The 13,613-nt window shown below is 66.4% G+C and overlaps 1 protein-coding gene across 1 annotated transcript in view; it reads left to right on the top strand.

Annotated features, from left to right (window-relative positions):
• CCDC85C (coiled-coil domain containing 85C) overlaps window positions 1-13,505 on the top strand; it is a 36,938-nt gene extending 23,433 nt beyond the window's left edge. Inside the window, exons 2-6 of the mRNA XM_056135497.1 lie at window positions 6,353-6,420; window positions 9,009-9,116; window positions 11,152-11,241; window positions 11,682-11,777; window positions 11,972-13,505. Of these exons, the coding sequence (XP_055991472.1) occupies window positions 6,353-6,420; window positions 9,009-9,116; window positions 11,152-11,241; window positions 11,682-11,777; window positions 11,972-12,061 (452 nt within the window). The 3' untranslated portion in view covers window positions 12,062-13,505. The remainder of the gene's footprint in view (window positions 1-6,352; window positions 6,421-9,008; window positions 9,117-11,151; window positions 11,242-11,681; window positions 11,778-11,971) is intronic.
• The last annotated feature ends 108 nt before the right edge of the window (window positions 13,506-13,613 follow it).

Below are 13,613 nucleotides of genomic sequence, written 5' to 3'. Positions count from 1 at the left end.
GCGGGCCCTGGGCTGGGCAGACTTGGTGCTGGGGGTGCCAGTGGTGGGGTTCCTTGGGTCTCACAGCTCATGGGCAAGAGGGCAGGCTTGGCATGGGGGTCCCCTGGGCTCCCCACTGCCCTAGCATGGCTCAGAGCCTCTCCCCGGATAACTAGAGGGAAAGTGAAGCTAATTTGAAGCTAATTGGGGCTCACTGGGGCCCCGCAGGAAGTGGCGGCTCAGGGACCAGAAGACCCCCCCCCCCAGCCTCATGTGGGCACCCTGAGCTCCTGCCCTCTGCCCTCAGCCTCGAGCCTCCTGGTGCCAGGGCCCCGGGGTTCTCTCCTCAACTCACTGCCGTCTCCTGCCCCGTGACCCCCGCTGGAGCCTGGCCCTGGTCGGTCCCTGGGCAGGGCTGGTGTGACCAGGCCGTTGGTGCCCTCGGTGCTCTGGCAGCATCTGACCCCATCTGTGGCCCGTGAGAGTGACCCACTGAGGATGAGTGGGCTGGACTCAGGCCGAGGCCGAGAGTCAGCCCCCTTGGGTGCTCCTCACATCTGTGGGACCCTGGCTCCTCCTTGCCCTGACTGCCTGAGCTCTGGGCCTCGTCCCTGTGGGGGACAGCTGGTCAGGGGTGGTGCCTGGTAATCGTGGGTGCTAGGACCCCACGCGGTCCTACTGGGGAGACTGTGGCTAGCCTGACCACTCAGAGAGAGGGACTCAGGGGCCAGGGGCCAGGCTGCTCTGCCAGGTGGTGGGTGTGATTTGGCCACCCGAGTGACCAGCCCGGGCACAAATACAGAATCTCTACTTTGGTTGGCCTGTTCCCACAGTGGCCGCTGGGGCAAGCTTGACCTGGGGTGCTTTGGCTGGACACAGCTTCCTGGTGCCGCCTGTGGGTGCCCCTCTCCTGGGTATGGGCCTTGCAGGCTCTCGAACCCCACCTGGGATCCAGGAGGCTGGGGTGTGGGGCCGCTGGTGTGTCGGGGCTCTCTGGATTTCCGAGGCTGGGGAACAGCTCCTCGTCCCCTTCTCCGAGCCACCCTCCCCCAGGGCCAAGGCTGCCAGGGCCCTTCTCACAGCTGTGGGGTTCAGGCAGACAGGGTTCGGGGGGAGCTATTGACCAGAGGCCGTCTGTGAGGCCCCACAAGCCTGCCATGGTCTTAGCACCATGGGGAAGGAGAGTGGGCCAGGGACTTGGGGGTGCCTTGTGTGCAAGTTACCAGACAGGGTCTCCTGGAGACCCCCACCCAAACACAGTGACGGTGCCCATCCCCTGAGTGGAAACGGGCCTCCTCGTGGTGTGGCTGGTAGGGAATGACATCATGGGGTCCATGGGTGCATCTTGGGGACAGTCAGGGCAGGTGTAGGGCTGGAGCAGGGGTCAGGGCTGGTGGGAGGCAGAGGGCTGAGGGGTCAGGCCATGCGCCCTGGGCCGCTTCCTTGTCCCTCTTTGTCCATTTATAGTGCAGAGCTCAGGGGTCCAGCCCACAGATAAGACGTGAGTGGACCCTGCTGGGGCCCCACAATGCCCTCTAGCCGGCACACAGCTGCTGGTCCTGGACCCCTTGGAGGTCAGCTGTCAGCTCTCTGGCCCTGCTACAGGGTCAGGATACCCCTGGGGCTGCAGCAGGTGGGCTAGGGGTTGGGGAAGGTCACAAGCTGGGGCATGGCTTGGCACCTGGAGGCCTCCACCCCTGTAGGTCCAAGCCCCATCCCTGTAGTTCCAAGTCCCGCCCCTTTAGGTCGAAGCCCCGCCCCCATAGTGCCAGGTCCCACCCTTCTAGGTTTAAGCCCCACCCATGTAGGTCCAAGTCCCGCCCCTTAGGTCCAAGCCCCGCCCCTCTGGGTCCAAGCCCTACCCCAGTAGGTCCAAACCCCACCCCTGTACGTCCAAGCCCCTCCCCTAGAGGTCCAAGCCCCACCTTGTAGGTCCAAGCCCCGCCCCTGTAGGTCCAAGCCTGTGGTGCTTTGGGGGTGACGGTGGCCCGCAGGCCGGCCGTGTTCTCAGCTCCTGTGTGACCTTTCCCAGAGCTACCTCTGGGGCCCCAGGGATGCCCGCCCCTCCTGGGCAGCCTCCTGCAGTGACCTCTGCGTCCAGGGCCATCCGCCCCTCTCCATAGCCTGGCTCTGACAGCTGCCCCGAGTCTGGGGGTGACTGGGGCACATTGGCCCAACCATGGGTGTGGCGAGGACCCTGAATAACCCCGAGGTCCCTATGATTTAAGGTGACCTTGCCCTGTGGTCACCTCCATCACATGCTGGGACCCGAGGCCCTGGGGTCCTCGTGGATCTCCCAGCCTGCCCTGTCCCCTTGAGGTCAAACCCAGGCTCTGAGTGCCCCGCAGGTGTGGGGGCGACCCTTGCTCTTGCCCAGGTCAAGAGGGCAGCCTGTGGGGGTGTCGGCAGGTGGGCACTCAGGGGGACACGCAGATGCCGTCCACTTGTTCTGCTTGTGGACCACACCCGGCAGCACTCAGGGCTTCCTCCTGGGTCACTCCTGGCAGGACTTGGGGCCATGTGATGCCGGGGATGGGACCTGGGTCGGCTGTGCGTGTCCACGGCCAGTGCCCTCCACGCTGTCCTGTCCCGCCAGTCCCTCATTCCTGGGCTCCAGTTGCAAGGACCCCCTTTGTTAGAGGAGCTTCAGAGGAGAAGAAGAGGGGCAGAGTTAGCACTCCCCTCCCCCCCTGCCTGGGCCTTGGTGACGCTGTGGGTTTGAGCTGGCACTTGAGGCGGGTCTGGCTTCTCCCCTGGGCGCCAGACGCCGTTTCTGACCCTCCTGCCCGTCGTGTGAACCTCAGGTCCGCCCTGCGTTCCTTCCCCAGCGACGCTAAGAACCGTGCAACCATCCTGGGGTCCTGTGGTGTCAAGCCAGGTGTGTGTGTGGGGGTGGTTTCCTGGCCAGTGCCCGGCCCTGTGCAGAGTCGCCCTCGGTGCTGGGGTCTGTGGGTCCTGATTTCCTCAAGGCCAGGCACTCGGCCACGCTGGTGCTCGTCCACCGTGTCAGGGTGTGCTGTAATCCTCATCTGTGTCAGGGTGCCCGTGTTCCTGGTTCCGTGTCAGGGTGCTTGTGTCCCTGGTGCTGTGTTGGGGTGCCCTTGTCACTGGTGCCGTGTCCCTGGTGCCGTGTCAGGGTGCCCGTGCTCCCGGGAGAGCTCACGGCCTCATATGCTCATGAAGACCCAGTTTTGTCCCCAACTGTCTCCGTCCACCCCCATGCCACTGTGTGGGTACAGCCCTGGGCCGGGATGGGCTCTCAAGGCAGCTGTGGGTGCTGTCGGCGCTGCCTCCTGTGACTCCGCGTGTCCCCGCCCCTACCCACCCCTGGGCCGGCCTCTGCCAAGCCCCCAGACAGGCTCTGGGCAGTTCCGGCCCGGTCATGCCCTGTCACCTGTGGGAGGCTCCCAGCACCCCGCCCTGCCCACCCCCTCCCTGTGGCAACAGCCGGCCCGCCCGTTTGTGCCCTGGCGACCAAACACTGACCTCACCCGGCCCTGCCCCGACGAGCTTCCTTAAAGACTAAAGACGGCCCGCCAGCCCTGCCACCCGCCCGTCCCCGCCCCTGCCCTATGCGCTCCTGCAGCCCACTGTCCAGAGGTGCGTCCGGGTCCCCGAGGATCCCCCAGCAGTGCTCCCCATGCCCGCCCCCTGTGCCCTGCTCTCCCCAAGTGGGGGTCCCCCCGGTTCCTGCTGGCTTCCAGTGACCCGTCCAGCCCTGGGTTGCCTGGGGCTCCCACAGTCCCTGCTGGCAGATACGCAGAGGTGGGTGGGCGGGGGGAGCCCCACAGACAGATTCTAGAGCCGGGGAGGGGGAGCTCCAGAGGCCGGGGTGTCGGGAAATGGGCCGCCCCGGGCTGGGCACGAGCAGGTGGGGGCAGCCGTCCCCCTGGGGTTTCTCCAGAAGCTCTGAAGCCTGGAAGCCCGGGAGGGCAGCGGTTGGCGAGCTGAGCCCCCGTCCCCCCCCACCGCGGTGTCCCAGCCCTGGATGGTGTGTGCGGCTAAGGGGGCACCCCCAGACCCGCCCTCTGGAGGGCAGGGTGCCCGGGCAGTGCCCAGCGGGGCCAGGTCTTTGAGCCCTGCGGGCCCCGAGATCTTGTCCAATCCCGGGTCCTGGCTCCCAAGGTGGGGGTCTGCAGGGAGGGGGCAGCGAGGGCTGATGGCAGGAACCCTTCCACCCCCGGAGGTGGAGAGTTGGGCCTGAGGGGACCCCTGGGCCAGCCAGGCCCTGGCACGGTCCCCCCCACCCGCCCTAGCTGCTGGGAAATGAGGCCTGGCTTGCTCCCCGAGGCCCTTGGCACGGCTCCGCCCCTGGGACGGGAATTCAGTTAATTACCCTTGTCTGGGCTGCGAACTCCGGAAGGACGCAGTCCCTGGAGCCCTGATGTGGGTCAGCCACGTGAGGAACCTGCAGTCCCGCGAGCCCCGTGGGAAGGCTGCTGGGCAGGCGCGTGTCCCTGCGTGGACTAGAGGGGGAGGGGGGCTGCACTTCCGGGACCTCCAGGGGTGTCTGCTATGAAGGCGGGACCCCCCCACCCCCTTTCCCAGCAGGAGAGATCTGAATGGGGCCAAGTCCTGGTGCGAACACCAGAAACTTCTCTTCCCCCCACCCCCCCGCCCCTGCCGGAGGCACTCACACACACTTGAGGGCAGGAGGGGGACTCGCCGGAAGGTGCTCAGGGGACCCGGGGCCTCTTGGGGCGGCAGCTGAGGGGCCTGGCAGTCCTGCGAGCGAACGGGGGTCGGGCGTTGCTGTGGGCTCAGGTGCCACCGAGCTGCTTTCTGGCTCCTGCACCTGAGATTGGAATGGGGGTGCCCCAAAGCATGGGGGTTTGTGTCTTGGGGACCCCCCGTTTTTGGAGGGAGTGGGGGGCACACGTGGAGGTGCTCAGGGTGACTCCTGGCGGTGCCGAGGACCGGAGGGGATGCCCGGGGTGGAACCCGGGTCAGTGGTGTGCGAGCAGATGCCCTCCCCGCTGTATGATCGCTCTGGCCCCTGGGGGCCCCACTGTGTCATTCAGGAGACCCCCCCCAGTGGTTGGAGGTGAGGATAGGGGGTCCGAGCCTGGTGCGTGTGATACTCATCGAGCTTCTGTGGGAATCTCTCCTGCTGTCCTTTTGGGTGATAAGAGGGACCAGGGCGACACCCCCTTACCCTCCGTGCGACCCTGTGCCCCTTCATGGGGCTGGGGGGGTTCAGACTGAGGGACCAGGCGGGGTCCTGGTCTCCCCCGGGCAGAGATCGTCAGGGAGGGCTGTGGGGTTACTCCTGGCTCATGCACTCAGGAATTACTCCTGGCGGTGCTCGGGGGACCATATGGGAAGCTGGGAATCGAACCCGGGTTGGCCGCGTGCAAGGCAAACGCCCTACCCGCTGTGCTATCACTCCAGCCCCATGTGTCGGGTCTTTGTGGGGAGAGGGGTCGGGGGGAGAGGGGTCCCCCTTGGCCATGGCTCGGGCACAGCCTGGACAAGTATGGGACCCCCCGCCTGCCCTCAGGAGTGTCTGGGCCTCATGTTACCGTCCTGGTGGCCCGGGCTGTGGGCAGTGAGCTGGGCACATCAGCATTGTGGGTGACCAGCCCGCCCCCCCCCCCTGGCCAGGTTCCACGCACACGCAGTGCCCGTGTCCAGGCAGGGGACAGGCCGGTCTGTCCTGGGCAAGCCACAGAGGCCTCAGCCCGTACCCTCGCTCCTGCCCCGGGGACCCGCATGAACCGAGACCTTCCCGTCACACCTCGTCATGTGGCTACTGCGGGCATCTGCACCATCGGGGCTCCTGGCGGCATGGTGGACCCTGGGGGCCCCCGCCCCATCCAGCCCTTCTTTCTGTCCCCGGTCATGTGCGCTGAGCAAGCCACCCCGTGGGTGGAGCAGGTCTGGCCTGGGGTGCCTGGGGGTTCCCAGCTTCATCCTGAGGGGAGCAGCTCCCCCCCTTGAGGGGGACCACAGCCCCCGAGGCTGGCTGAAGAGCAGGAAGGGGGAGGGGAAGGGCGAGGCCCCCCTGTTCTGGTGAGAGCCCCCTGTTGCTCGAGAACTTTTATTTCGGGGACTGACACCCTTCCTGTTAGGGCCCCAGCAGCCCAGCCTCCCGCTGCACCCCTCACCCCTGCCCCAAGGGGTCTGCTCCGCTCCCCCCTCCTGGGCCGGACCGTCTAAGGGGGTTGCGGCTGGTGCCTTCAGAGGTGGGGGTCTCTGTGATCGGGGACCCCCCCCATGTGCCGGATGGGCCCGTGCACTCTGGGGGTGGTGCTGTGGTAAGGTATGGGAAGAACTGGCAGGGGATGCCCCATGCTGGCTCCTGTGGGTGGGTGGGAGCCTCAGTTTCCCCCCCGAGAATGGGCACAACTCTCACAACTCCGTCTCCTTCCAGAACCTTCGTCCTCCTACGCGCGGCCGCTGGAGCCCAAAGCGAAGGAGGGTGACAAACTCCTCCCACAGGTAAGTGCCGGGTGGGTGGGGTAGGGCGGGGTGGGGCGGGCACCCCAGGGCTAGTGTCAGCCCCCTCCTTGGCTCCACCCCAGCTTCCCGATGACTCCCCCGATCCCTGCCCGGAACGCTGTACATGGTCAGCCACACCTCACCCCTGCACAGACACAACTCACCCCTGCAATGTCACACGGGCACCCACACCTCACTCCCGCACAGACACACCTCACCCCCTGCATGCCACATAGTCATCCACACCTCACCCCTCCTGCATAGGCACCTGGTTACCACACCTCACCTCTGCGTGGGCACATAGACACACACACCTCACCCCTGCATGGATCTCTGCTCCCGAGCCCAGTCACCCACACTTCACCCCTGCATGTGCACACAGCCCCCCACTCCTCACCCCTGCATGTGCACAGTGCCCCACTCCTCACCCCTGCAGGGGTACACAGTCACCCACCCCTCACCCCTGTGTGTTGGGCAGTCCCCACAGCGCTGCATGGGTTCTCACTGGGGTCCCTGTTCCCCCCAAGGCCAGTTGTGAGCTTTAGGGTTGGGTTGGGGTTCTATGAGGGATGTGAGTCTATGGTCCCGGGGGAGGGGGAGGGAGTTGTGGGGGAGGGCAGGGCTCTGGGGTTGTCCCTGGGGCCTGAGAGGATGTACTTCACCCCTGCACGCCACATAGTCATCCACGCCTCACCCCTGCACGTGCATAGCTCCTGCATAGGCACCTGGTTACCACACCTCACTCCTGCAAGGGCACACGGACACACACGCACACCTCACCCCTGCCTGGATCTTTGGATCTTTGGAGCCCTGGGAGGAAGTGACCCCAGGCGGGGCAGCTCTTGGGGTGCCCCTCGGGTAGCTGGCCCTGCCCCCGCAGCAAGGTGCAGAAGCTACCGCTGGCCCGAGTTGGGGGCTGGGCAGGGCGGGTGCAGTGCTGTCAGCAGGGTTGAAGGGCGGCTGTCCCGGGTGGGCTCTGGCCTCAGCCTCACGGGTTGCTCCGGGCACTGTCAGTGGAGTCCGCTTCTCTAGCCCACTGGCTCGGAACTGGTGGGGGGTCAGGCGGGAGGGCAGGGGGATCCCCCCCTACCTGGACACCTACTGGGAGGTTCTTGTGCACAGTTGCTGGGCCGTTTCAGGATGGGGGTCTGGGTGCTCCCCTGAGCCCCAAGAGCCCCCCTCCGAGGCGACTCTCAGCCCCACTGCCCTGGGGGGGCCGGGAGGACGGGGAGTGTGCGTGTGTGCGCACATGCCTGTGTAGGCGTGAGTCCATTTGCACTGTAACTGTGCATGGGAGCACGTGTCTGCGTGCCTGTGTGTGAGCACACGTGCAGTACATGCGTGTGTGAGCATGACTGCCTGTGAGCACCTGTGCACTGCATGTGCATGCCTGTACGTGCACGCGAACATGTATGACCGCAAGTGAGCATGGTTGTGACTGTGAGCATGTGCGCAACTGTGTGTGTATGCCTCTGTGAGTGCATGCACTGCTCAGTGCATGTGTGCAACCATGTGCCCTGTGTGCATATCCGTGTGCACTGTGGTACACTGTGTACCTGTGTCCGTGGGGGATGCGGCAAGGCTGGTCGGGGTGCCTGAGGGGGGGCGTGGCAGGGCTGGTCAGGGTGTCTGTGCTCAGGCGAGGTGCAACCTTCCCCCTCCAGGCAAAGTTTTGTAGCTGTCACAAAGACACGGGAAGTGATTTGAAATTTGGGGTCTTGGAATGGAGCTGGAGGTGACCTGGGGCCATGACAGGTGGCAGGTGTCCTGGTGAGGGTTCCCGGGTGGCGTCTCTCCTGCAGAGCCTCCACGTGTACCCAGCAGGTGGGACCCGCCTGGGATGACTCACCCTACAGTGCCCGTGCTCCAGCTGGTCGGGGTTCGTTGTGAGGTTACGGGCCCATTAGAACCCCTGGGTGACCCCGGGTGCCGCAGCCACCCGGGAACAGGGAACCCACACCCCCTTCCTGCTCCTGCTTGGTCCTTTGAAGCCATGACATGGTTGCGGGGGGATCCCGTCCTAGGGCAGGGAAGCTCCTGTTCATGCCCCAGAGAGCAGACCTCAGAGACGAGGGGCAGGGGCTGAAATGGGGCGCCCCGGGGCCTAGGGGGGCTGAGGGGATCAGCCCATGTGGCCCCTGATGGGCCCGGCCACGCCCCTTGATTCTTGCAGAGGAGAAAGTGTTTGGGCCAGACAGCAGAGACCCCCCCCCCCCGAAGCCATCACTCTGCCGTGACCCTGAAGCCTCTGGTCACTGGGCCCCAGATCTGGGGGAGCCCCCTCAGGCCGGCTGTGTGAGCTGCTACGTCACTCACTCATTCACTCGCGTACGCACACATGCACGCACACACACCTCCCAGCAGCTCTGCGCTCATGGGGTCCGTGTCCTGGGGCCCACGCTGGGGGCTCCCTGCCCGTGAGCGGAGCGGCGTGTCCCGAGAGGTGCCGCCCATGGGCATCCCCCTGCGACATGGGCCCCTCACACAGCTGCAGTGATGCGTCCATGGTCCTGGCCTGGACTTGGGGGGTCAACAGGTATGGGGGCGACCGCTGGGTTGTTGGGTGCTGACCCCCGCCCCCCCCGCAGCAGGCTGGCCCCGGAGAGTACCGCACGCTGCGGAAAGGCTTCTCCCTGTACCACTCGGAGTCCCAGCTCGCCGCCCTGCAGCAGCCCTATGCCGACCCCCTGCAGAACGTGAGTGCCCCCCACCCCCGCCCCTCGTGGGGGCCCCGGATCTAGCGGGACCCGGACCTTGCCCACTGCCCACCCGCTGCCAGGTCCAGGGAGGGTGGCAGCCAAGGCAGGAGGCGAGGGTGCCCGGGCATGGCCCCGGTACGGAGGAGGTAAGGATGCCTGTGTCCACCTGCTCTGTGGAGCGTCCACTCCGTGCAGTGCAGCAAGGACTGTCCCCCCACAACAGGAGCCTGCAGCAGCTGACCCCTGGGATGGGCAGAGGGTGGGGGAGCTGTTCAGGAAGGGGGGGCTGCCCCCAGCTCACACTGTACCGGGCACGCGGGGGGTGGCCTGGGCTGGGGGCCAGCTGCAGGGCGCAGGGCCCAGGCAGGGGAGGCTGGGTTGGGGCAGGGCAGTGTGGAGTGTTTCTGAGGAGGAGTGTCCACCCCTGGGGCTAGGCCGCCCCACCCCCAACCCCCTGGACCCTGAGAACAAGGTCAGGCTATACGTGACCAAGATGCAGGGGGCTCCAGGCTCGAGGCTGGACACTCCTCCAGGGGGCCCAGGGGAGCCTGTGATTGGGCAGGAGGGCCCTTGGGAGCTCCGACGTGCCTGGATGCTCTTCTAGAAGTTTCCTCGGGCTGCAGTGGGTTTGGGTCCCATTCCCCACTCCGCATGGTCTCCCGAGTCCTGTCAGGAGTTGAGCCGCTGTGTGCGTGGGGTGCCCACATAGCATGGACTTCCCGTGCCATTCCTCCTAGAACCCACGCCCCCACGAATCTTCTTTCTGCCGTGGGGGGGGGGGGGTGTCACATGGGCATTCTTTGTTTTTATTTTTTCTTTTTGGGTCACACTCAGCGATGCACAGGGGTCACTCCTGGCTCATGCACTCAGGAATTAGCTCCTGGCAGTGCTCGGGGGACCCTATGGGATGCTGGGAATCGAACCCGGGTCTGCCGCGTGCAAGGCAAACGCCCTACCCGCTGTGCTATCACTCCAGCCCCCACATGGGCATTCTTGTGGCTCATGTGGCCCTTGGCACCTCCCGTGCCCCCTTCGGGGTGTGGGCGTGTCCAGCGTGGTCTCGCCCTGTCCATGGTGTTTCCGTGGCTCTGCCTCGCGTAGACGTGGTTGGGGGGGGGGGTGCCCCAGCACTCCTGGCACCTCAGAGTCTGCAGCTCTGGGGAGCACGCAGAGGGCTCGAGCCCTGAGTCTTGGCACGTACAGCCTGACCTTGATCTTAGGGTCAGTGGGGCTGGGGTGGCCTAGCCCTGAGGCTGGACACTCACGGGGGGGCAGGTAGGAAGCAGGCCTACACCCTGCCCCCAACTCCCCATTTCAGGGTGTGCGGGCTGCACAGTGGACCTGCCTGGCCACTGCCCAGGTCTCACTGGAGTGGCCCCCCACCCCGGGCAGGCTCAGTCCGTAGATGAGGACAGAGGTGCCAGGCCAAGGCCTCCCAGGGCCAGACTTGGGCAGCTCTCGCCCCCTGCTGGTCACGTGGGCAGTGCAGCCTGCCTCCTGTTGCGCCCTCCTTTTTCTGCCTTCGCCCCAGGCCCCTCTCTCTGGGAGTGGCTACCCCACTTGACACTATTCCACAGCTTGCCCAGGGCTCTGGGGGTGTGTTTGTGGGGGGTGACAACACAACCGCCCGAGGCTGTGGGGTTTGTGGAGGGTCAGGCTGGGGTTGGGGTCCCGGAGCTCTGGTGATGGCCTCGATGTCCCTGCAGCTGGCCTGAGCCCACGGGATTAGGGAGTTGAGAGTTTAAGACGAGCCTGGGACAGGGCCCAGCTCTGCCCACTGCGGGCTCGCAGGGAGTCTTCCCTGGGCCCCACAAACGCCGCAGAAACCTCCCGCGGTCCCCCTCACCCTGCCCTGGGAAGAAGCCTAGCCGCCTCCCCCGACCCCTGCCCCAGAGGGAGAAGTTGGGGGCCCTGCAGACCCCGCGGGGACCCGTGGGGAGGGTCGAGGGGCAGGAGTGGGGGCTGAGGGGCTGCCCCCTTCCAGGGTTCCACCCCCCCATCTCGGCCCCTCTGACCTGAGGCTCCTCCCCAGGGCCCAGCCTATGGGGTCTCCGAGCTGCCCTCGCCTCCTTCCGCCAGCTCAGTGGGCCGGAAACCCGAGGCTGTTGTGAACGCCATGAAGGTGAGTGCCCCCGACCCCCAGCCCAGCCCCCACCCTGACCCCTGGCCCCCCCTGCCCCCCCTGGGCCCCATCCGTCCCTTGGGCTGGGCGGTGGGAACGGGGTTCACCTGCAGAGCACCCACAGAAGAAAGCGCAGGTCTTCCCGCACGGGGCCGGGCACAGGCTGGGCTGGACACTGGCCTGGCGGCTGCGGTCTCTGGGGCAGCATGCGCCTGCCCGGCACCCCGGGTTCCTGTCCGGGGCAGCCCAAGAGGGGGCTAGCCCTCAGCGTTCCCACGACCCTCACTGACCTCCCCCCATGCAGCCGCCTCCTCCCTGCTCCTCCTGCCCAGCCTGTTTGTTCCAGGTGGCGGTGGCCCCGGGCGGGAGCCCGCTGCCCCCCACCGTCCCGGGGTGCCGGGGCGGGTGGAGTTCCCCCCTCTGAGCCGCCCCTGCCGCAGGTGCTGGAGGTGCACGAGAACCTGGACCGGCAGCTGCACCCGTGTGAGGAGGACTTGAGCGAGAAGGAGAAGGCCATCGTGCGCGAGATGTGCAACGTGAGCCCGTGGGGGCTGGTGGGCGGGGGGTGCGGGGCCCACCCTCACCGTCCTGTCGCCCCCTGGTGGTCTGGTGGGTGGGGGGTGTGCGGGGCCTCCCCTCACTGTCCTGCCCCCCCCCTCCCCCCCGTGGTCTGGTGGGTGGGGGTGTGTGTGTGCACAGGGGCCCTGCCCTCACCGTCCCATCCCCCCAGGTGGTCTGGAGGAAGCTGGGGGACGCCGCCAGTTCGAAGCCGTCCATCCGGCAGCACCTGTCTGGGAACCAGTTCAAGGGCCCCTTGTAGCCCCTTGGTGCCCGCCAGGCCCCGGGCCCGGGGCGCGTCCCTCTCCCGTGACCTGTACAGAAGACGGACGGGCCGGGGCAAGCGGTCCAGTCTGCCCACCGGCCCCACCTACACCTGCGGGGTCCCCTCGACCTGCCGGCAAGTGCTGGGGTGTCTGGTCCCTGGAGGGGGACCCACCCGGCCGTCACTGTGGACAGAGCCTTGTGGCGGGGTGACGGGGTCTGCCTCCTCCGAGGAGCCCGCCCGGCTCTGCCTTTCTCGTGCCGTGTGACCTCCAGCCTGCACTCGGCCCGTATGGGCTTCCTCGCGCTCAGCCGTGCTCACAGGGTGGGACCCTGGGTTTACGCTCAGCTGAGTCCTGCCTTCTGGGCACAGTGGGCCATGCCCTCTCGGTCCTGAGCAGAGGCCTGCAGTGTAGGGCGGCCGTGTGTCACCCCTTCAGTGCGCGAGGCCGGGGCCCAGCGGGGCGCCCCACTCTGCGCCCTGACACCCCAGGAGCTCAGCACCTCCATTCCGGTCCAAGGCTGTCTGCAGGGCCGTGACTCTGTTCCACGCCTGCTGGGCCGGGCGCCCCTGGGCACTGCCCTCGAGGGGATGCTGTCTCCCCAGAGAGCCTGGTGGGCTTCCCCGCGCCGCCCACCGGGCCTCTTGCAGGAAAGGGCGTCCCCTCCCCTCCCAGCCTGTGGAGGCTGCGGCGTGGCCGCCCAGAGGCAAGCAATAAGGGCTCCCTGGCCTCCTGCCTCAGCTCAGAGGGCGCCCCGCGGGCCCCTGCAGCCCCCAGGGAGTCGGGTGGGACGGTCCCTCCAGCCCGCGCAGGCCCTGTGCCTGGCCCTACTTCGATGGCCGGCAGGCTGGACGCCCCTGCTCAGCGCCCGTCCCTTCCCCGGCCTGTCTTCACTCCCACTGTGACAGCGTCCCCCGCGGGCCTTGGAAGCGGCTCAACCGTTTCCAACCTTTTCATCCAAAACTTCGAACTACACATCAGTGTTTAAAGAGGAGAAAGTGACCTTTCATTCTTTTTTTCCTTGCAAACTTGAGCGCAAATGAAATACTACTGAGTTTTTGTCTCCCGAGGACCGAGCTAGGGCAGGAAGCCGTGAGCTGACTCGGCCGGGGTGCGGGGTGCGCGTGCTGCTCTGAGGGGCGGAACGGCTGGTTCCTGCCCGGGCCGCAGCCTGTGCTCGTTTCTGTCGACTGTGACCGGGGACAGAGCCGCCCCCTGCCCGCTTCTGGGCAGCACTGGCAGCCGGGCAGCCCCGGGCCCATTTCTACCTTCTGTTGAACCACTTTGATTTGGGGGAGAGAAAAAAAAGAAATAGAACTTTTTGATAGTGTGGTAAAAGCATTGATCTGAACTATTTTAGTAAGGAGTCAGAGACTGTGATAGCGTCTACTTTGTGCTAGATAAATAAAGGCTCTTCGCAAGCCTGCTGGCTGGCCAGTGCCCACTGCTTGTCTTTCTCAGGGTGCGGCCGCTGGGCAGAGGGGGGCCCTCGGCATCGGGGGCTCAGTGGGCGTCGTCGTGAGCTGCTCCTCCTAAGGCTGGTCTGCT

The sequence above is a fragment of the Sorex fumeus genome, unplaced genomic scaffold (assembly GCF_029834395.1).
Source record: "Sorex fumeus unplaced genomic scaffold, SorFum_2.1 ptg000120l, whole genome shotgun sequence".
Lineage (NCBI taxonomy): Eukaryota > Metazoa > Chordata > Mammalia > Eulipotyphla > Soricidae > Sorex > Sorex fumeus.
Note: the sequence above shows the minus strand (reverse complement) of the source record. Positions and strands in the feature narration are given on the sequence as shown.